The sequence below is a fragment of the Alosa pseudoharengus genome, unplaced genomic scaffold (genome assembly GCF_046254945.1).
Source record: "Alosa pseudoharengus isolate Yale_2024_CS ecotype anadromous, Long Island Sound unplaced genomic scaffold, YU_APseudo_1.1 YU_APseudo_1.1_scf_4, whole genome shotgun sequence".
In the NCBI taxonomy this organism is placed as follows: domain Eukaryota; kingdom Metazoa; phylum Chordata; class Actinopteri; order Clupeiformes; family Clupeidae; genus Alosa; species Alosa pseudoharengus.
This window is the reverse complement of record NW_027468774.1, coordinates 34,116,150-34,139,560: the sequence shown is the minus strand read 5'-3', so window position 1 is coordinate 34,139,560 and position 23,411 is coordinate 34,116,150. Positions and strand designations below refer to the sequence as shown.

General features: G+C 43.5%; 1 protein-coding gene across 3 annotated transcripts; it reads left to right on the top strand.

The window, feature by feature from the left end:
- The first annotated feature begins 139 nt into the window (after positions 1 to 139).
- Positions 140 to 23,396, top strand: taf2 (TAF2 RNA polymerase II, TATA box binding protein (TBP)-associated factor). 3 transcript variants are annotated; one of them, XM_076265976.1, is made up of 26 exons: positions 140 to 648; positions 879 to 932; positions 1,047 to 1,207; positions 1,821 to 1,939; positions 2,550 to 2,691; positions 2,981 to 3,212; positions 5,009 to 5,193; positions 6,280 to 6,393; positions 8,179 to 8,278; positions 8,571 to 8,656; positions 9,374 to 9,509; positions 9,855 to 10,009; positions 10,445 to 10,559; positions 10,668 to 10,777; positions 11,345 to 11,410; positions 12,616 to 12,868; positions 14,115 to 14,255; positions 14,386 to 14,496; positions 14,624 to 14,817; positions 15,881 to 16,020; positions 16,536 to 16,605; positions 16,789 to 16,898; positions 19,554 to 19,765; positions 19,969 to 20,127; positions 21,330 to 21,432; positions 22,065 to 23,396. In XM_076265976.1, exons 1-26 carry the CDS (start codon positions 598 to 600, stop codon positions 22,337 to 22,339), a joined length of 3,594 nt encoding a protein of 1,197 aa, XP_076122091.1. In that variant the 5' UTR covers positions 140 to 597; the 3' UTR covers positions 22,340 to 23,396. The 3 variants fall into 3 exon arrangements, with proteins under 3 accessions (XP_076122091.1, XP_076122090.1, XP_076122092.1); XM_076265975.1 differs by having other exon boundaries at positions 19,554 to 19,777; XM_076265977.1 differs by lacking the exons at positions 140 to 648; positions 879 to 932; positions 1,047 to 1,207 and adding an exon at positions 1,217 to 1,359 and having other exon boundaries at positions 19,554 to 19,777.
- Positions 23,397 to 23,411: the final 15 nt, after the last annotated feature.

The window sequence follows — 23,411 nt, the reverse complement described above, 5'->3', positions numbered from 1 at the left end:
ATCACAAGAAATTCAACCCAAATGCATTGTAATCAAACACCACACCAATAGAGGGCGATATGCCTGTAGAGGTGGACAAAGACCGTGGGGAAAATCTGTTTTGCGCGGGAGGTGAAAGGTCATTGACAAAATGGCTGCTTGCGTCTGGAGGAAGTTTACAATGTTTTGAGATGTAGCGTAGTGTATATATCTAGTACATGGTCCGCTGTCAGGAATGATGGCATAAAATCAAAGGCATTCATACCTTCCGTCGTTTGAAGAAGCAGAGGGACCATTTCAGTCAGATGTTTATAAAGCTTGCCAGACTGCTAACATTAACTTCGTAAGGCTGGCTAGTCATTGAGCCTTAGCTAGTGTTCACTTGTTAACAACGATTGTAAAGTAACTTTAGTATGGTTATTGACTCCTCTGGTTGTTCTAATATTATGCATAAATTATGCATCGTTTAGTCTAATTCCCTATGTGTGAATGTATGTAACTTAACGTTAGCCAACATCGAGTACGGAAGACTCGCATTATAGACGGTAACATTAGTTGCCGACATAACCTGCTTACCTATGCAATAAACGCCGATTTCTGAAAGCTTCGACCTGCAGGATGAACAGGAAGAAAGACAAGGGTTTCGAGAGTCCTCGACCATACAAATTATAAGTACCAATCAATTCAACATTGCATATTACAGCAACAGGCTTTGTTCATTCTAGAAGTCAGCATCATGTCTGCATGTAATAAGTTAGCTTGACGCTACAATGAAAAGTCAAGAAAGGTTCTAGTTCATGTTTCACTGACTTGTCATTAAAACCGATACGAATTTATCATCATATCAAAGGCCAATTTTATTTTTCACTCAATAATTGTTGTTCTTGTCTCCTTATACAACCCATCAGGTGGTATGCATAACCAACATCAATTTCCAGAGGAAGTCAGTTATTGTAAGTTTGATTTATAGTTTTATTTTAATATCTTAAAAATAAATTGGGCCATATTTACCAGTGAAGTACCGCAAAAGGATTATTTTCATTAATAGTACTTCTATTTTCTGATAGGGATATGTGGAGCTGACTATCTTTCCCACGGTTGTGAATTTAAACCGCATCAAACTCAACAGCAAGCAGTGTCGCATATACAGAGTACGAGTCAATGACTTGGAGTCTCCGTTCATTTACAATGACCCCACCTTAGAAGTTTGTCATCATGAATCAAAGCAGTAAGTTGCATCCGGTCCACAGCATTGTTTTGGTCCTTTGGTCTCTTGAAGACTGCACTGGTCAGAATTGTATACCAATATATTGGGTAGAGTAAGAGCCTCCTTGATGCTTGTGTGGATGGAGATCAGAATGTCTACAACCTCCAGATAATGTAAATAATGCAATATTCATTTTATGTAAATTTGTCAGCTTTATTTGTTATCTTTCATTATTTACTAGTCATGTATTAAAGTAGTTATTGAGTGTTTGGTTTAAACTATTGTGTTGTTTATCTTAAAAGCATGCATTAACCTCGCAGATACTACTGCTTAGCCCAGTCAGAAGTGATGAAAGCTACTGGCACATTTTTGTTGGTAATGCTATGCTATGAAGGCTTTTATGATTTTCTACCCGAGCATCAGAATTAGTCCTCAGTGATTTTCCTGGATGAATATTTGAAGATGATGTCAAATGCAGTTGCTCAGTAAGAACATTGCTCAAGATTGGCACAGCTGCTGCATTTTCAGATATGCAATGCAACTTGAAATGACACGAGAAGCTGCTATATCACCTCAGGCGGTCTCTTTGCCACTGGTTTGTGACTGACAAGTTTGTGACTGGCTGTGTTTGAAGGAGGAACCTGAACTACTTCTCCAGTGCCTACACGGCTGCGGTCAGTGCGGTGGACCCAGATGCTGGAAATGGGGAGCTCTGCATTAAGGTCCCGTCAGAGCTCTGGAAGCAAGGAGACGGTGAGAACTCGGGGGGGGGGGGGGGGGGGGGGGTGTTTTAGACAGCGGATGATGGTTCATTTTATGGGTTTACATCAAATCTGCAACTACTGATTCTGGTGGTTGCACTTTCTAGCATGATTATTTTAAATATTAAATCATATTGCATCCTCTTTTCAAGGTTCACTTTAATGTCTTCATTACCTGTCTACCTTTCCTTATTTTGTATTTTATTCATTTTAGTCTGTGCACTGTGCTTTTCACAACTGTGAAATGATGTGTATACTATATATATATATATATAAGTATATATACTCTTTTGATCCCGTGGTCTCTGCATTTATCCCAATCCATGAATTAGTGAAACACACTCAGTGAGGTGAAGCACACACTAATCCCATCGCAGTGAGCTGCCTGCAACAACAGCGGTGCTCGGGGAGCAGTGAGGGGTTAGGTGCCTTGCTCAAGGGCACATCAGCCGTGCCTACTGGTCAGGGTTCGAACCGGCAACCCTCCGGTTACAAGTCCGAAGCGCTAACCAGTAGGCCACGGCTGCCCCTACTAGCATTTCTTTTCTCTGTTCATGTGCTGTTTTTGATTGTTTCTCACTATCTGTGTCTTTCTTCAATAGAGATGAAGGTGTTGAAAGTGTACATTGAGTTCTCGCTGGACCAGCCCAAGGGAGGCCTGCACTTTGTTGTGCCTGACGTGGAGGGCAGCATGGCTGAGCGGGGAGCCCACATCTTCTCCTTCGGCTACCAGAACTCCACACGGTATGGAATTTCCTAGCGTTGCAGTACCTGGGCAAAACTCACTATATTTGCACTCAGCTTGCAATTCAGCCTGTGTCTAGCATGAGAGTGAAGTGGCTCATTGTTACCCATGCTAAAAAAACGTTACCCAAATACAGGCTTAATGGCATACTGCTGGGTTGTGGTAAAAACAACATGAGATATCAGATAGAACATGAAATAAAATCTATAAAGTGTTGTTGTTGCACAGACTTAGAAGTGAGTGTGTGTCTATCTCACTGATTCTTCACCGCTCTCTCTCTCTGCCCAGGTTCTGGTTCCCATGCGTGGACTCGTATTCGGAGCTGTGCACGTGGAAGCTGGAGTTCACAGTGGACGCCTCCATGGTCGCCGTGTCCTGTGGAGACCTGCTGGAGACTGTCTACACCCACGACATGCGCAAGAAGACCTACCATTACATACTGCCCATCCCCACTGCGGCCCCCAACATCTCCCTGGCTGTTGGACCATTTGAGATTCTTGTGGATCCCTACATGCATGAGGTGAGACTGCAGTGTACATTCACTCTTGACAGGGTGAGGATTCCCTCTCCACCGTAGCATGACGTGCTCCTTACAGACTTATGCTGGAAGGTTGAACAGAAAGGTTACTAAATGCTACTAGTAGTTCTGTTTAGTTGGCCCCAGTTGAGCTACAAGATCAAATCTGTGAAAATGAGGCACATAGTTTTGATCTGATCTGAGGGAACACATGATCTGTATCTTGGCATCTGTACCTCGTGTTAAAGCTGGATTCACCCATTAGCATGATGTTTTATATAGGCAGGCTCAGATTTTTTTCTGAACACCTCTGCAGTTATATTTTAGTCGGTCATCCTACTCCTCTTTTTTTAATGTCCAAGTATGTGTCCCGGATCCATGAAACATTAACTCAGACATCTTGCATTGTGTCAATGTGAACATCTCTTTAGGAGTTAGAAATTTGAGTCTGAAATAATATTACGGCTTTGAAAAGGTTTTTATTGTACAAATGGTGTTATTGTGGGGTGTCTCCTTGCTAAAATGAAGCAATTCATTGTTCAGGAATATGCATTGCATTATTTTACATATTTGCAGAGCTTCCTCTGACTCCCACAAAGGCAGAAACCGTGCCTAAAAGTACCAGACTTCACACAGTCAAAAGACACTGATATCTGTTATGGTTGACCTGAACAAAAAGCCATGACTTTCTAAGCTTAGTTAAACTTTTCCTTACAAACAATGAATGCTGTCTATTGCACAGATCGCAGAACATAAGCAGATATTTTTCTGTTTAGGTAGTTCATAGAATACAAAGAAGCCTGCTTCATCCTGGTCCAGTTGAAATAGATATGTGATATTTGTTCATGAAGTAAAACACAACAGATCTCTCTGTGTGATCACTCAGTGTGAGTGTTCCTCAACTTCACTTCTGAGTCCAGATTTTTGTTTGAATGTTGCACTGGAGAAAAGAGAACATTGTGTTACTCTCTTTGGTGTACAAAATGGAAAAAAAAACTTTAGTCTAGAACTTGGCTTCATTCATGTACAGGAATATCAGAGTTACCAGAGGTTACGCTAGAATTTTTTTGGCTAGAAAAAATGTCGGTAAACGGTAATAGGCTATTTCAGAATACCGGACATACAGAAAATCTGCTGGACACATTTTTTAAATAGCCTATACAGTTAAATGGCACTAAATCTCAAACTATATATTTCCACAATGTAGTTTATTAAGCGCCGTCAGCACCAGCAGTTTGTTTAGAATCAGCTTTGCACAGAGAAGGCTACTTTCATTAAGTCGCACAAACTGCATGCACACACATTGCGAACAGACTCTAGCCTTCTTAAGCCGGGTTCACATTGTACGCGGCATGTGCTGCGCTCGCCGCTAGGTTGTTCTTGGTTGAGGTAATGTCCCAAACATTTGTTTTGTGCTTGTGTTGTACTTCAACTTGTGCAAACTTGAAATAATAGTTTCAAGTTGGTAACATATTGTACGCCTACAGTATATGTTGTGCAATATAAGCCTATTTAATGTTATGCCTGTTAATTAATTAATGAATTAATTAATGTAGCCTAGCATATTTTCCACCGGACATTCTGTCCGTTTATATTTTTTTCACAACTACACTTGAAACCGGCCAAATTTCCGGCTGTAGCCGGCTAGCGTAAACTCTGAACGTAACAAAATACATGTAGGGCCTATTGTATGTGATGTAGTCCTACAATACCAGCGTTGGAAGCAGTACATATATTATTACAGAGATGTGTGTGTTGTCTGGCTGTGCTGAAACCTCTCTCTGTGCAATGTCTCTCAGGTGACCCACTTCTGCCTGCCTCAACTGCTTCCCCTGCTCAAGCACACCATGTCCTACCTCCATGAGATCTTTGAGTTCTACGAGGAGATCCTCACCTGCCGCTATCCCTACTCCTGCTTCAAGACTGTCTTTGTGGACGAGGCCTATGTGCAGGTCTCCTCCTATGCTTCCATGAGCATCTTCAGGTAAGCTGGAGAAAGCCCTTCTGTGTGGAACTGTCAATCGGCTGTGACCCTACCGATGTTTGTCCTTAAGGTCTTTCTAGGGCTGTCAAAATAACTGATTAATTTCGATTAATTAATTTGAGAAAAAAGTAACTGATTAAAAAAATTAGTGTAGATTAATCGATTCCGTATGACCTTTGACCCCGAACCGTTCTAGTCAGACTGTAAAATGAAGGAGAGAGAAGAAAACGTGCTGCCTGGATCATTGATTGGAACATTTACTTTTAAAAAATGGCCTGATGATGTTAAAAATAAAAAAAATAAAATGTTGAAAATAAAGTCCTCTGCAATGTCTGCAGCAAGGAATTTGCATATCACCGGAGTTCATCAACTATAGTCGCACATCAATGCAAAGAAATAAGTGTTGACATTGAGGGGAGTGTTAATTCATTTTCATTGTGTCCCCTAGGTTATATCTGTGGCCTGAAATGCCTTGTATGTGAAAAAAAACAACTTTTATTTGAACATAAAATTGAAAATAATAATAAAAGAGTTTTTGAACTTTAATGTCACTAATGCTGATTATTCAATGATTCATTTGAATTTAATTTAATATTTTTGAATTTAATTTAAATATTTAAAATACTTTCACAGCAAAAATTATATATGTGATTAATTAAGATTAATTAATCACAGAGTATGTAATTAATTAGATTAATTTTTTTAAGCGATTGACAGCCCTAGATCTTTCTCATGGTGTTAAATTTGCAAATAGATTTTGTGTAGTTAGTAAATAAGCTTTAGTTTTACTTTTCCCAGCATTTAAATTGTAAAGTGCACCAACCTCAAATGTGTTTACAGTGTTTTGTAGCAGACAAAATAGAATTAAAAGATTTAAGGCAATCTCATGTGCAGTAATGTTTACAGAATGGAGGATTAGGAGAATAAAATATATTTAATAAAAAGGAGAATTAGGAGAATAAAATATTATAGTTGAACCACCAATAGTTGAATGTCCAATCCACTCTCCCTTTCTCTCCCCTCCCTCTCTCTCTCCCTTCCTGCAATCCCCCCTTCCCCCTGCCTTTTCTACTCCCGCCACTGCAGTACGAATCTCCTGCACAGTACCATGATTATCGACCAGACCCCCCTGACGCGCCGCTGCTTGGCCCAGGCTCTGGCACAGCAGTTCTTTGGCTGTTTCATCTCGCGCATGTCCTGGTGAGTAGGAAGCCCCCTTTCTCAGGTTGCGCCAGTCAGCAAACCAGCCGCCCAGACTCCTACTCACGCCCTGGTGACTGGTCATCTCTTCCCCGTGGCAGCATCACAGCCGTGTCCTGGTCATTAGTAGCTCCATACATCGTCACTACGGGCGGGCTTTGGCTCCTCGTGGGTGACTAAGGGACCTCCAACACACTGACGCAGGCTCAGCTTCAGGACACAGAGCTGCTTTCCCCCGTTCTCTCTGTTCTCTCTCTCTCTCTCTCTCTCTCTCTCTCGCTCTCTCTCTCGCTCTCTCTCTCTCTCTGTATGACTTCACTCATTCTCTCACTCTTCCACGTTTTTTTCCCCCTCCTTGATTTTTGTTTTTTGCAGTGCTTCATGATGCGCTGTGGCAGCTTTGGTTAGCCTCTGAAGTGACCTGTGGAGAGTGTCTGTACAGCTGAGCGATTTAAAGGTGTTCTGTTGCTGTTGTCTGTGACGGAGCATGAGATTGTCTGTCTCTGCTGGCCTCTCCTGGATCATGTTCTTTTGCAGCTGAGAGCTCTAATAGCAGTTTAATAGATAGGCATCATGCAGATGATCTAAACAGAGAATGAAAGAAGAACGTCAAGTAATGTCTCTCCCTCTCTATTAGAACCATGCTGGTGGAACAGCACCAGTATATGACTTCACTCCCTCAGCGACATGGTTGTGCACTCTGACTCGATGTGTCCCATGCACTGATCTGTGTGTGAAACAATGCCCCCCTGTACACTGAGGGCTCTCAAACCCAAGTCAGATGTGGGAAGCTCAGATTACAGATGCATTTATTTATTTAATTTAGGGTAGTGTTATATAAGCCGTCACAGAGGGGAGGGAGTGTGCCAGAAAAGAGGCGCAAGCAAGGCCTTTGATATGAAAAGCAGTCACCTGCTAGCGATTTAATTGTGTGGTTTAATTCAGCCGAAGCTTATAATTGGAGACAGACTCGACTGAGCGAGTGCCTATAAGCACCCGTGGGCCAGCGAGGAGGAGGAGGAGGAGGTGGCGGACGGGCCCCCTTTTTGTCGCGCCTCCACCTTGGCCCAGAGAAATGAGGTCATACCTGCAGCTCTCGCTGGAACCTGGAAGGGGGCTCTGGCTGCCGTCAAGCGTGGCTGTCTGGAGGGGGGATTAACGGCTTGAGCCGAGCTGCAGAGACGGCGTGGAGAGATGTGTGGTCCGTCGAGGGCTGCGGTGTTCTCACTGCCTCCCCTTAAAGCCAAACACACAGGGGCGTGCGCAAGCAAGCAAGCACTCACCCTTAGCGCATGAGGACGCCTGTAAAACTCATGGCTGCTCATAAGACAGTAATAGGGTTCAGTTGCAGGATTTAATATGCAGCAGGCTGCAGTTAGTGGCAGAGCTGTTTGTTTGCATGAGAGTCTAACCGTGAAGACCACAAGGTCGAGCATAAATCATAGGTCAGATCCATGCCCTTTGGAGACTTGTATTAGTCACAGAACATTACATCAGTAATTCACAATGATAACTTTGCTGTAATTTTTTAAAGATTGTCAGTTGCAATTCTAAAAACCTTGGATAGATGTAATTTAGTAAATAGTCATATAAAACATTGCAATACCTTAAATGGGACATAATATGCATGTTTTTTATCAATAATTTCTGATAGCACCTGTGTTATTTAAGTATAATGTATATATAATGTATATATAATGTCTGGATATATATGCAATATATCCATGACATTCATCCTATCTATGTGAACTACTACATCATATTTTTGTTTTTTCTAAACTGCAGGTCTGATGAGTGGGTTCTAAAAGGAATTTCTGGCTACATCTACGGGTTGTACCTGAAGAAGACCTTTGGTGTGAATGAGTACCGGCACTGGATTAAGGAGGTATGAACAAGAGTCCTGCCCAGCCCTGTCCCCTATACTTGCACTTGTGTAGCTGACCACACCTCCCAGTGTTCTCTATTTGGGAGCTCTTGGGTAATTTACTCTCTAACTCTACTGCTGCCTCCTAGCACTGATGTGTGTGCGTGTGCGTGTGCGTGTGTGTGTGTGTGTGTGTGTGCGTGTGTGTGCGTGTGCGTGTGTGTGTGTGTGTGTGTGTGTGTGTGTGTGTGTGTGTGTGTGTGTGTGTGTGTGTGTGTGTGTGTGTGTGTGTGTGTTTTGACTTATCCCACAGGAGCTGGACAGAATTGTGGATTATGAGCTGAAGATGGGGGGAGTTTTGCTGCACCCCACCTTTGGAGGAGGGAAAGAAAAGGACAAGTAACTAAATGCACCTTTCATTTTCACACTGATCAGGGTTCAGTTACAGTCATCAACAACAACACTGTACGTTTCCATCACGCAGTGGATTTCACTCACATGAATCCATAGGCAGCATTTGGCCCAGGAGGCACTGGAGAGTTTGAGTGGTCAGTCAGCGGGGCCAATCATAATGAGAGTGTACGTCAAATTAAATTAAATTACACCTCATGGCTTGGCCTCTGAACCTGGCGTTTAGCATGGCTGTGTAGAACAGAGACGTTTCAGTTCGATGAACGATTTCAGAATCCCCCCGACTGTAGGAAAAACAGCCTGTGAGGAGAACTACTTATTGACCTCCCATAAAACGACTTGGCTCCGGCGCTCTCATTTGTCATAAATCAGTTCCCCACTGAAGTGTGTTTTGAGAGCTGTTTGCAAATTATCTCAGCTCTAACTCAAGCGCTGTGAGGCGCCTGTCAACAGCTGAGGTAATAACCACTAATGCCTCAGAGTGGGGGAAAAAGCGGAATATAAAGGCTGTCTGTCTGGCTTTTTTTTGTTTTGTTGTCTTCGCTCTGTCTTTCTTTCTATTTTTTTTCCATTTCATGTCTTTCTCTGTTAATTACTTGATGACTTACTGTTGTTTGTTTTGCTGTCTCTTTCTCTTTCCATATGTGTTCATGACTATCATTGGGCTCTTCCTCTTCTGGCGCTCCTCCATCTGTTTTTCATCAGCCCGACGCCTCACTTGCACTTCTCCATCAAACACCCCCACACGCTGTCCTGGAAGTACTACAAGATGTTCCAGTGCAAAGCCCACCTGGTCATGCGGCTGATCGAGAATCGGATCAGCATGGAGTTCATGCTTCAGGTGACACTTGGCAGGACGAAGTTTATATGAGTGCTGAGCCTTCCCTGATCGATCTGCTTTGTGAATTATTTCCCAAAAAGCTCAGTGCCCACTCCATGGTCTTAGGATTTTGGGTTGTTTTTCCAGTCATGGATTTCAGAAATTTGTATATTTCTGGAAAAGATCATTGGCTTTGTTTGAATAGCTTGTGGAAACTCTTCTCTCAGCACTTTGTTCAGGAAGCATTAATCTATATTATACGGCGTGTGTGTGTTTGTGTGCACGTACTGTGTGTGTGTGTGTGTGTGTGTGTGTGTGTGTGTGTGTTTGTGTGCACGTACTGTGTGTGTGTGTGTGTAACTGCAGGTCTTCAACAAACTGCTGAGCTTAGCCAGCACCGCCTCGTCCCAGAAGTACCAATCTCATATGTGGAGCCAGATGCTGGTGTCGACCTCCAGTTTCCTTAAGTCCATCTCCAACGTGTCTGGCAAGGACATCGGTCCTCTCATCAAGCAATGGGTGTATCCCTTTACAGCTGCACAAGCTTTCTTCTGTTGCCAAAGTTGTGGAATTAGATACATAGAGCAATATCGAAGTGAACTGGACACGCCATTCGTGCAAAATCAACAAAAACTTAAAAAAAGAAAAGAATTTAACGAGCAAAATCAAGACATACAATAAAAAAGAAATATTTTTTCTGTAGATAAATCCCTCTTTTTTGACAGCCGGTTTAAATGTTGCATATGTTGTTTGAATTGTTGGAATAGTGCTTCTCACCATGCAGAAGCTGTCAAGCTGATGGATTTAGTTGAGACAGTTTAACCCATATCACTATTTTATCCAGATCTGTGAGGCACATGTCTGTGTGATGATGAGTGATGTCCTGTAGCTGAAAGCTGCACATGATGAATGATCGACTCGAGGCTTTGAATTTTTGCCTTGACGCTCCCGCCCAGAGACCAGAGTGGGGTGGTGAAGTTCTTTGGGAGCTTTGCCTTCAACAGGAAGAGGAATGTGCTCGAGCTGGAAATTCGCCAGGATTACACCTCATCCGGCACACAGAAATACGTGGTAAGAGCCCGCTAGTGTGTGGCAGCCTTCTCTCGGGGTGGTCTCAAGGTCATGGGGCCAGCAGGTGTTTTGCAAAGGAACCTAAGTGTGTTTCTTTGGTTTCCGCAGGGCCCCATCAAGGTGACGGTTCAGGAACTGGATGGCTCCTTCAACCACACCCTGCAGATAGAGGAGAACAGTCTGAAGCATGATATACCTTGCCACTCCAAGAGCAGAAGGTGAATAAGCCACACTGTGCAGAGTACAGTCTCCTGACCTCTCACTGAGGTCTTATGGATCTGTTTCACAAACGTTGCTACATTCATGCTACATTCTCAAAAATAAACTTTTTTGGCAGGATGATGGCCCTAGAACCATAGAATAGTTATATTATGTAAAAAGACCTGTAAGAAACAGAACAAAAAGTACAGGACCCCCTTCACTCTGCTTTGCTTATGTTAATGTAGCTGTATTGTTTTGATTTAATGTATGAGGATTGAGTTATTATGCAATTGACGGCATACTAAGTGGAGGCCTCACCGGCCAATAGAACATGGTCCATGCAGGATCAGTATCCAGTTTTAGTTGACCTCTAGTGTGTTTAACTTGTATTTGTTACTGACCCTTGAGACTCCTGCCACTGCAGCAATACCCAACACAGTATGGGCAGTCTTCTCCATTTCCTCAAGGATCTTTACTTTGACATTATGAGAATACTGTAGGCTGTCAAACACCTGACCTTGAACTTGACCTTGACCTGACCTTGCCTCCCCTCCCATGGCTGTTCCATCTCCTTGTGCTTACAGAAACAAGAAGAAGAAGATTCCTCTGATGAACGGAGAGGAAGTGGACATGGACCTCTCAGCCATGGAGTAAGACTTCCTCTCTATTGGTCATTCACTGTCCCATCAGGCCTGTCTGATGCTGATTCTCTCACCAGACTTTGTTGGCCTGTGACCCAAATGTCTACTGCGTCGTGCCACTGCCACCTAGTACTAAGGTCTTTAACAAAATGTTACAATTGCAGAACCAGATGCAATGTGTCGTAAGTGCTTCATAGGTAACTATTGCGACGTTGAGGAAAAGTATTTTGTTTATTAAAAAAAGGCATTAAATACCATGAACTTCTGCAGTATTTGTACAAACCTGTGGGGAATGTGTTCCTCCTTCGCGTCACTCTATGCGATTTATGTTTTGAATATTCCTGCTTGCAGTTCTGTGCTTCTACTCCATGAAATGATGTGCGTTACAGCTGATGTTTCTTCCCCAGACCCGAGAGCAGTAGAGGAAAGGACAGGGCCAGCTGCAGCTATCTGGAGCTAGGGTGAGCTGGAGGACAGAGAGGAGAGCTATAAAACAGAGGAGAGGAGGAGGAGGAGGAGGAGGAGGAGGAGATGTGAGGGTTGATGTGAGGACAACCGGGTGGTTGCCCAGTTTTGGGGCTCTGGCTGTGGCTTGGGCTCCTCCAAGCTCACTCTACGAATGTGAGGAGGACCGTGTGTCACTGCTGTAATAGTCACGTGTGGTAAACATACTGCCTCCAGCCCAACAACATGTTGAAAAGGCCTCCGGAGGTTTTGGTGTTAACCTCTGCACTAAGCAGAGCTCCATGCCCTGTTAAAAATATCAGCCCAAGATGGTGCTTGATGTTGATATTCAGGTATGTATTTAAGAAGTGTTAATGTGCTCTAGGATTGTTGAGGAAAGGTTTAGGGAATAGACAGTGTAGTTTATAAGTTGAGGTTTACACTTTTACTCTAAAAGAAAGGGACACCTCAGCACCCATGAGTAGGCACGACTGTTCTCAAGGATAAATGGCCTTGAGCTGCTTTGTCTCTGTACCAAGCACCAGCACAATTCTCTCTTTAACTTCTTACTAACTACTTACTAAAACATGTGTCCTATGTCTTTTTTTAAGCAGGATCTGATTATTGATTGGTTTTAGTATTAGCACGACAGCATAGCAGGAGGGAATAGTAGCTGTTTATGTGTATGTGTTTACCTAAATGCATGTAGGGGGAAACTAGTTCTAGCAGGGCATTTAGAATTCTTCTGTCCACCATACAACCCTCCTCAGTGCTGACTCACCGTTGCTGTGGATTCGGATCGACCCGGACATGTCCATCTTGCGGAAGGTGGAGTTCGAGCAGGCCGACTTCATGTGGCAGTACCAGCTGCGCTACGAGCGCGACGTGGTGGCCCAGGAGGAGTCCATCTTGGCTCTGGAGAAGTTCTCCACGCCGGCCTCGCGTCTCGCCCTCACCGACATCCTAGAGCAGGAGCAGTGCTTCTACAAAGTGCGCATGCAGGCCTGCTTCTGCCTGGCCAAGGTAGGGAGCGCCTCAGCACCAGAGTTTTACACACAGACAAGCCCACGTAGGTCAAAACTCTACTGTTTAATATTGTAATGTGTTTTATATGTATACAGTTTTTCTCCAGACTCCAGGTGAAAGCAGGATAGTGTAGGATAGCAGCCGTGGCCTACTGGTTAGCGCTTCGGACTTGTAACCGGAGGGTTGCCGGTTCGAACCCCGACCGGTAGGCTACAGCTGAAGTGCCCTTGAGCAAGGCACCTAACCCCTCACTGCTCCCCGAGCGCCGCTGTTGTAGCAGGCAGCTCACTGCGCCGGGATTAGTGTGTGCTTCACCTCACTGTGTGTTCACTGAGTGCTGAGTGTGTTTTACTAATTCACGGATTGGGATAAACGCAGAGACCAAATTCCCCTCACGGGATCAAAAGAGTATATGTACTTACTTATACTTATACTTACTAAGTACCTTTTAGATGCCACAGGATGCGAGAGAACAGGATAGAAAGCACGTTGGTTTTTAAAGCCATTAGACGCCATGCATGTGGGCAGATATCTGCAGTGCTGAAGGCACTCAGAGAAGAAGCTGGTGAGTGTGTAGGGAGGAGATGAGCTTGACATGGGAATAAGAGGGAGCCATGACAGCAATGGGTTTTGAGTCGGATGTAGAGATCTGCTTTCACTTTCACTCATTAAAGTGAGTTATTTCATTGTAAAAAAGGCCAAATTAAATTGACCAAGGTTCCATTTAAGCATTTGTTAGCCTAAGCGTTTGTTAGCAAAGCCTATATATAGTATAGCCTATATATTTTGTTATATATTTTGCATTTGTTATATTGCATTTGTATACTATCGCAACAACTTGCTGTGTTAGCCTCAAAATGTATTATTGTTATTATTATTTTCTTCTCTATTATTGTGTTAAATGATCCAAATGTAAAGCACTTTAAGGCTGCATTCTGTGTATAAAAGGTGCTATACAAATAAAGCTTATTATTATTATTATTTGTAAAAGCAATAAAAGGGGAAAATATCCAAGGGGGTGAATACTTTTTATAGGCACTGTACATAGTCGTACAGAACACCGATATCACCTTCCCCACAGGCTGGAGCTCTTACACTTACATGGGGCTTAAAGCCTCTTTGATGTCCTCTGTAAAATATACAGTGCTGGATGTAATGATGTATTACTACTTCATTCCTCATGTTCAAGTCTTGTTCCCTTGTTCCAGAAACATCTTTTTTTATTATTATTCCTTTGCTGCAGATTGCCAACTCCATGATGAGCACGTGGACCGGACCACCTGCCATGAAATCCCTTTTCACCCGCATGTTCTGCTGCAAGAGCTGCCCAAACATCGTCAAGACCAACAACTTCATCAACTTCCAGAGCTACTTCCTGCAAAAGGCATGCATCTCCCTCTTTAGATTTCTTTTGCATGCATTTATTGCATTTCAGTGCTTTTCAGATTCTTCAAAATATTGTCAATATGAAGGAAACTTGTTGTAACATGCCCCTCCCATATTTTTCTCTTTAGACTATGCCAGTTTCCATGGCTTTGTTGAGAGATGTGCAGAATTTATGCCCTAAAGAAGTTCTGAACTTCATCCTGGACCTCATCAAGTACAATGATAACAGGAAGAATAAGGTGAGGCATGCAGTGTATCCACAGTCTTTAGGAGTCAGAACAGCTGGAAGAGTTTTTATTTTTATCAGGTGGAGGTTGTATATTCCTCAGGCTTTTTGTCAATCTCTCTTTTGCGCTGTCGCCACAGTTCTCTGACAACTACTACAGGGCTGAGTTGATTGACGCCCTCACCAACTCCCTGACTCCTGCGATCAGCATTAACAACGAGGTCCGCACGGTGGACAATCTCAACCCAGACGTGCGCCTCATTCTGGAGGAGATCACCCGCTACCTCAACATGGAGAAACTGCTCCCCAGCTACAGGAACACAATCACCGTTAGGTACTGCGTAGTCACAGCCTGTTACAGGAACACAATTACCGTTAGGTACTGCATAGAGTCACAGCCTGTTACAGGAACACAATCACCGGTAGGTACTGCGTAGTCACAGCCTGTTACAGGAACACAATCACCGTTAGGTACTGCGTAGAGTCACAGCCTGTTACAGGAACACAATCACCGTTAGGTACTGCGTAGAGTCACAGCCTGTTACAGGAACACAATCACCGTTAGGTACTGCGTAGAGTCACAACCTGTTACAGGAACACAATCACCGTTAGGTACTGCGTAGAGTCACAACCTGTTACAGGAACACAATCACCGTTAGGTACTATGTAGAGTCACAGCCTGTTAGAGGCACATTAACTCTTAGGTTTTTGTAGATGGGTATCCCAATCACAGCACAGCCAATTGACGCAGTTGCAGTTGCTTACAAGCATTCTGCTATCAAACTAGAGATGTACAGTCAATGTAACTGATCAAAATAAATAAATCTATGAAAATGTTAGTCATGCAAAGACATGACTCCTGAAAAGCCAATCCTGCTGCAAGAACGTAGTCACCACTGAGCGCATGCATGGGGCACTCTGAGTACATCACCATAGAGCCAGATGCACTCACAGAGCATCATTGCCAAACAGAGAAACCAGGATCACTTTCAGGCAGATTTATGACTGCTCGAGTGAGTGCCCTTTCTGTCAAATATGTGGCAAAGGTTTATTGGAAATTAGGAAAGACAACAGACCACTTTAGTCTAGATTCCAATTTGTTTTAGGGAAGTCATTACTCTAAACTTTTCACCCCATAATCCGTATTCCAACATAAGGTTGAATATAACTTGTGTTCATGATTTTTATTGCATACAGCTCTGTTTACGTAAATAAATATTATATTTACTTATCGTTTGTGCCAAGCTAAACATAAGTCATGCAAAATAAGTTGTGCATATTTTGCATATGGTAGTCGAGTTCATATGAATAGTTGCTTCATATTGCTTGAAGCTTTTGGGAAAACTGATGAAGACTGATGTTGTGCTTGTGCTGGTGTTGTCTTGTGTGGTATGTAGTTGTCTGCGAGCCATTCGCACGCTGCAGAAGAATGGCCACATTCCCAGTGATCCCAGCCTCTTCAAGTCCTATGCAGAGTTTGGCCATTTTGTTGATGTCCGCATCGCTGCACTGGAAGCTCTTGTGGATTACACTCGAGGTAGGCACCTCTGGCCACCATCACGCTTGAATTTCATATACTGTGCCTTCTAAAAAGCTTATTTCTAGCAGTTGTTGAAAAATGAATGTAATCATAGTGTCTTTGTAGTAGTCAGATTTATAGCAGTTTGTTGAAATGCTTGAAGAGCTTGTTGATTAACTGTGCTTTCTAAGAGCAAAATAAAACTGGTCATTATGTTTATGTGGAAAAAGTGACTGAGCCAACTGCACATGGCCATGGACTCACTTCTTATTTTCATCCAACTCTTCTCCTAACAAGACTACTGTTGGAAATGAGTCAAAAACAATCACCCCATCACTCTACATCATCAATGATGTAAAGCTTCACACTGTTGCCCCCTTCCTCCTCTTTTACCCCCCCCCTCATTGCTCATATTAATGTAATTGAGTGAGCTGAGCTGGTGGTCTGCTAGAGGCGGGTGGGCTACTAACAGGGCAGCATTGTGTGAGCCACAGACGGGGGCATGTGTTTTACCTGTGTGTGTTTATTGCTAGTTGACAGGAGCTCAGAAGAACTCCAGTGGCTGCTGACCATGGTCCAGAATGACCCCACACATTATGTCAAGTCAGTGTTTTCTTTTTTGGTGGCTTTGATCAGAACCTTGAAGTTCTCCGTTTTGTCTTTACGTATTCTTAATTGCCCTTAAAGTTATGTATGTTATGTACAACCCATTAGAAAAAAATGTGTGAACTGACAAACCCCTCTAAATGAACGAGTACCTATTTATGTGTTTTGCATCTTTTTCAGACATAAGATCCTAAGCATGCTTGGTAAGAACCCACCTTTTACCAAAGCAACAGAGTCAGCGCTCTGCAACGAGGCACTTGTGGACCAACTGTGGAAGCTCATGAACTCAGGTAAGGTTAGGATACACTCAGGCCAAACAAGACAGAACTAGAACAGTAGGCTCACACAGAATGTACTTTTTTTTCTGTGCCTAAGAAATGGCAGCACAGTTTGTTTTCTTGCTCTAAGTAGACTAAAATGCGGTCTCCTTTGCTATTGCATCCGTCACACTCAATTTGTTTAGACTTTGACCTTAAATCCAAGATTATTAAATTACAACAAGGTTCTGAAAATTATATTTTGTGGTTAAGCAATTGCCTCTTGATTTTTCCATTATCTGAAGTATTGAGTGTATCAAAATGCTTGCTTCCTTCCTGTAAATCCAATCTTCTTTGCTTTAATTCTCATGGACTTTTCTGTTGGATCCATGGTCAGTGGAGTCAGTTAAGTGTTTTAAGTCCTGGCTTCAGGCGGGTTGTCCAGATTGGATCCTGAGGCAGGAGAGCTATCGCACCCCCTTTGGCTGTTGTGGCATGATGTGATTTCAGGAATTTGCTTGATTAATGGCAGGCATAGTAGGACCCATCATCCAAAAGGTTTCTTTTGAATTGCTCAGTCATGAACTCAGGTTAGCCTGGCAATGAAAAACCTGAAAGACAGAGGGGGGTTTTGCCCTTCACATTTGAGAATGAAGATGTTTTTTTCCGTAAACCATCCACTCCATGAATAATTCACTATGTTTCCAAGTGTTCTTGATTAAAACTCATACTGTGTTTCCTTCACATCCAAGGTATTTGGAAAAGTCTTTGTAGTTCTTTCAAACTGATCAAGACTGAACAGATTTTCTACATTTCTTCAAGACATTTCTTTTGATCTAGCCATAATTTATTTAGTCTTTGTAATGGCAGATTCACTGTTCAGTCAATTCTCTTACCTTTTCATTTATGTAACTGAATTCTTTTATTTATTTATTTCGGCGAGCTCACTGGGCTTATTTCACTAGTAGAGAGGTAGAAAGACATTTTCATGTGCTCTCAGAGCAGGAATGGAGCAAATCAGTTGAGACGGGTACTGGTGAAGGGGTTCTTGGGGCAGGGTCAAAGGGTAGAGGAAGGCGTCGCTTCTGAGCTTGGGTCCTTCTCGGTGACAGAATTGATTCTTGAACCAATAAAGAAGTTAGTACACAGTAAATTATATATTGTTGACATATTTGGTGTCCAAATATTACCTCTTTTATTTACACGCTACTACACTGTAAGTGGCTGTGTAACATGATTAAGTGACATACAGTAACTATCATACACTTTCCATGCAAGGCGAGATAAATTGTAGCCAAACCTCTTTTGTAGCCAAACAAACAAGCAAAAAAGAAAGTTGCATAACACACACAAAGATGGCGAAAGCTGTTGCGACGCACAAACTAATAGTCACATTAGGGAGACAAAACACACTTTCTCTCCTATGGCCTCCACATCTGTGTTTCATCACGCGCTAGGTCGGCCAGATCCAACTGGGACTCTCTGGACAATCACTTCCACATGTGTACAGTACAGGCGCGTATTCATCCAGGCCTGGAGGTGATGACATGGCCCCCACCGCACGCGCCAGCCTCCCGGCCCCCGGCCTCCGCCTTTACGAGCCAGCACTGGACCCTTTGAAGTCTCTTAACACAACGCACAAGCCTGCCGCGGGACTTCCTCTGAACAACAACTTAAGACGTCTTTTGACAGAGACACTAGCAGAGCTCATTATAGAGTCGTCCCCCCCCCCCCCCCGTAGTGATTGCTACCTTCAGCGTGTTTGACCAATATATGTGCGGCATATGCTGGCAGGAGTTTTAAAAACTTTTACCAACTTTTTTTTTTTTTTAGAACTCCACAAGACACTGACACCTGCTTCTGATTAGTGCACACGCGCCTCTCAGACTGAGGGGAAATCGTCTGTTTCACAATGTTGGGCAGAGATTTAAAGGGTTCTTCGGAGGACTGCAGTCTGCCAGGATTATTCCCTAATGTGCTCTAACAGATTGTTGGGTAGCTCTGAACCTGCTTTTGGGGTTGATGTTGCAATGGCTGTTTATGGGAGCTAAGCTTTTTACATCAAATTAAATCTTACCGTTTACAGAATCAGGTTAATGGTTTCTCCAGGATACATCATTTGAGAAAGTTCTTTTTGCGTCGTGTCCTTGAGTTGTGCTTTCTCATCTTTTACCCTGTGGTTGGTTTTGATACAGGGATACAGGGATTTGATACAGGGATCATTGATAGAAGTGCTTTATAAACAAACAAAAACATCAAATATACAGTATTGTATCTCAGGCTGCCCTCTATGTTTTGCTCTGGCAGTGTTGTGGGGATCATATGTATACGTTTCTGGCTCTCTCTGCTGCAGTGTAGCCCGGAGGTGTGCGTACAGTGATGAAGGACACAGAGAGGGTGGTTTTTGTTCTCGTTCCGGTCCGGTGTCAGTGTTGGGTCACTTTTGGATTTGTTTTGGTGGTCTTGTGGTGGTTGTCCTTGCGGGGGTGGGGAGGCTTTTTGGTGCTATGTTTGTTTCCTGTGTGATGGTTGTGTTCTTGTGGGGAGAGTATGAGGTGGACCATCGTAACATTAGTGGAGCAACAAATGAAGAGGGGGCTAGACTTTGGATTTTAGCATTGTGCTGTATATGACAAATAATCCTCCATCCCTCCTGTGACGTTGTGTGTTGCTTTGTGACCCTTGCAGGCACCTCTCACGACTGGCGCCTGCGCTGCGATGCGATGAACCTGTACTACACGCTGTTTGGCCTGACACGGCCCTCCTGCCTGCCCCTGCCCGAGCTGGGCCTGGTACTCAACCTGAAGGAGAAGAAGGCCTTGCTCAACCCCACCATCAAGCCCGAGCAGGCCGCGGCTGCCCCCGAGCTGCCCTCGTCCATCTCGTCCATGGCCTTCTCAGTCAGTACTAAGGCATGCTAGACCCATCCATCCTAGAGCATCTATCCATCTTTTCTTCTTTTTACTAAAAGCCTCTCTGTCAGTCTTTTGAGGACGTCCATTAGATTCCTCCCATTTAGTTGCCAATCATATTTGCATGAGTCCGTCATCACCCTGTGAGCTAGTACCTTCCGCCTGTGTACTCATTTTCTCTGTGTTCGCAGGCAGAGGAAGAGCATCTGGTCATCGATACACCACCTATCCCGGTCCCTCCACCCAGTCAGGCCCTGAAGAGGAAGCTGGACACACCCCTGGGGTCTCCCCCAGAGCCGGGGCAGGTGCTGCAGGACGAGCTGAGTGCTAAAATTCCCATGAAGAGCAGGGTAAGGAGCCTGCCCGCAACTCGTCTTTCTCCCTCAATAGGACATGTTGCTTCAGTGGTCATCGTTTCCTTTTTTGCCATTGCCACTAAAGTACAGACACTCCTAAAGTACAGACACTCCTAAAGTACAGACACTCCTAAAGTACAGACACTCCTAAAGTACAGACACTCCTAAAGTACAGCTAGGCTGGTTTTATGAAAAGATATGTAATTGCGCGCGATGATTTATATTCATGTTCATAATTTTTCATTCATAAAAATTTACTAGAAAATATTATGCCTTTTTTCGTGAAGGTGCTTAGGTCAGCATGTCACAGTGGCCTATTTGCTAGCATCTGAGGGGTATTCCACAGAATAAAGCAGAATTAAAAAGTCCAAGATAAGTGATACTGTAAAGCGAGGCTTGACATAGCGTTGAGTGGTCATCCTAGCTCAACACGTTTTATTAACGCCAATCCAGGATGAGTAGGAGCGACTAGGTTAAGTCAGGTGTAAGTAATCAGGTTCACAGTTGAAATTAAAAAGAGTCAGAAAATAGCGTCATTCACACAAAGTGAACAGCCGCTTTTGATATAGACTAACAGTAAAGTAAACCTTTTCTTTTTTGAATGGGGAAACACTGAGAGTAGGCGTAGTGGACCAACTAAATGCACATTTACGTATGCACGAGTGCTTCCTTGTCTTGGCACGCGACGTGATTAAGAAAAGCACTCGCCACTTTAAAGATACACATAGTATGACTATATATGACTTTAAATATTATCTTTATAACCGAATTAGTTGACAACACCTTATATAGTAGGCTATTCATCAAACGGCTATCAACAAAATAAGCATACGAGTATGTTAATAATTATTGGGTTATCACAATTAAAATGATAACCCTATGGAATTACGCAGACAATCTGTGGTGTTGTGCAAGCAAATGCATTTAGCAAGTAGTAAACAAATGGAATAAAGTTCTTAAAAAATCACATGGAGGTCTGATTTGAATGACAGCTGGCAATAAGAAAACATAATTAGTTTCACAGAATAAATCTCCATAGTAATTTATGTGCCATCTTTGTTGTGAAACCAAGTCAAGGCTAAATTCATCCAGGATAACCAAAAATCCCAGCTTAATCCCTTATCTAGGTTTTGTGAAATACCCCTCTGGGCTTATTTGTCACCATGTGATGATATATTTAAATTTTTATCAATCAGTTTCCCACCCAAGAAGAGGAAGATATCGACATGGAGACAGTTCATGATAGTCAGGCTTTCATTTATCATCATTTGAACATGCTGGAAAGACCATCTACACCAGGTAAGTGAGAAGTGCTGTATTACCAGGCTAAGCATTGAGGTTCACCTCAGCACTTAAGAGGTGATACAATGTAAAAAAACAAACAAGAACCAGTCTTTTTCTTGCCAAAATTGATGTTGTGTTTCCCTACATGAATGTGTAGTTACGGGCCTGTCCATAAGCCATACCCCATATAAGACCAGTTGGCAGCCTGTTGTATGCCACGCTAGGTTTATTTATGTGTGCAGCCTATGCATTTAAGTTCCTATGTTGCTCTGAGACACGTGTGTGTAGATTTTTAACCTGTGTTATATGGCATGTGTCCAAGCCAAGATGATGTGCGTGCAAGGAACTGGAGAGAACATTTCAAAGAGAGAGGGGGGTGTATGAGGTGGTTATGTTTCAAAACAGCTGACTTCCGTCAGTATTGCTCATTCCACCTTGAAGTCTTAAAGGGCGTCCTGGAGCAAACAGAATCTTAAGTTTAAATTTAGAAATCTCCTTTTTGACATTTTTCTGGAATTAAAAAATAACAGTGGTCTCATAGCGTGTCTCTCTCTCTCTCTCTCTCTCTCTCCCTCTCTCTCTCTCTCCCTCCCTCTCTCTCTCTCTCTCCACTCCCCTCCATCCATCCTCTCTCCGGCGCCCCACAGGAAAAGAGCCTCCGTCCGTGGAGCAGAGCCTGCTCTCCATGCCCGCCACGCCCATGCCCATGTTCAGCAAGGAGAGCAGCTCGTCGTCCAAGCACGGCGAGCACCACCACCACCACCACCACCACCACGAGCACAAGAAGAAGAAGAAGAAGCACAAGCACAAGCACAAACACAAGCACAAGCACGACAGCAAGGACAAGGAGCGCGACTCGCACGCCTTCAGCAACAGCCCAGCCAGCGGACGCTCCATCCGCTCGCCATCCCTCTCCGACTGAGGACGGCCTTCTGCCCAAGCCTGGGGGTGGGGAGGCCGAGGGGGGGTGGGGAGAGAGAGAGAGAGAGAGAGAGAGCCGGGTGTTGCTGTGGCGACCACAGCTCAGGAGCTTCACAAAAGAGGCACTTTCTCCTTCCCTCGTGCGTGGACTCTGGAGGGTGAAAGATGCACTTCATGTGTGTTCCTGATGTCATCGTTGACCACAAAGAGGCAGTGCTCCTCGGCCAAGTTCTGGCCCAGCTTTTACAACCCCCCCGCCCCCCAAAACCGCCCGCTCCCCTTCTCCTAACCACCTATCATGCCACACCACTCAGCCTGCACACATCCTCTCTCCTGCTCTCTCTCTCTTTCTCTCTCTGTCTCTCTCTCCTGCTCTCTTTCTCTCTTGCTCTCTCTCTATCTGTCTTCCTCTCTCCCTCACACACACACACACACACACACACACACACACACCAAGAGAGAGAGAAGGTGATAAATAATGACATTCTGTACATGTTTTTACAAAGGAACTTTTCAATTTGTGGCTTCTTAAGTTTTTTGGCTGCCGCAGACCTTTCCACATATTTTTTTTATATGGCCCTGTATATGATGGAGAGTTTACCTAAGAAGAGGACTCCCCACCCCCACACAGTGTACCCTCAGTTCAGCCCACCGACTCCAACTTGAGAGGAAAATGGAGATTTAGCAACATAACAAGCCTGGATATTGTGGGTGAAAGTTCAGCCTTCAGCTCTCTTATGTAGGTGCTGTACAAACTGGCACTAGTTCAGTGCTCCAGATTTCCCCTGTGAAAAAGCTCGGACTGGATACTAGATTTTAAATGTTACACCATCATTCTTTTATACTTCAGGTAGACCGCCAGTTTCTTATACATTCTCGTGTTTCTACATAAACCAAGTGTTAATGTCTGTTTGATACTTTATTTTGTTTTTGTTTTGTGGTTTTGACGTCTTTGTTATTTTTATTTTCATTTAATTGTCCTTGTTCTTGTCATTTTAATCATACACTTGAAATAAAGTTTTCTGAATTCATCATTGCATGAACAAAACCAACATAAATGTATGATGCATGTA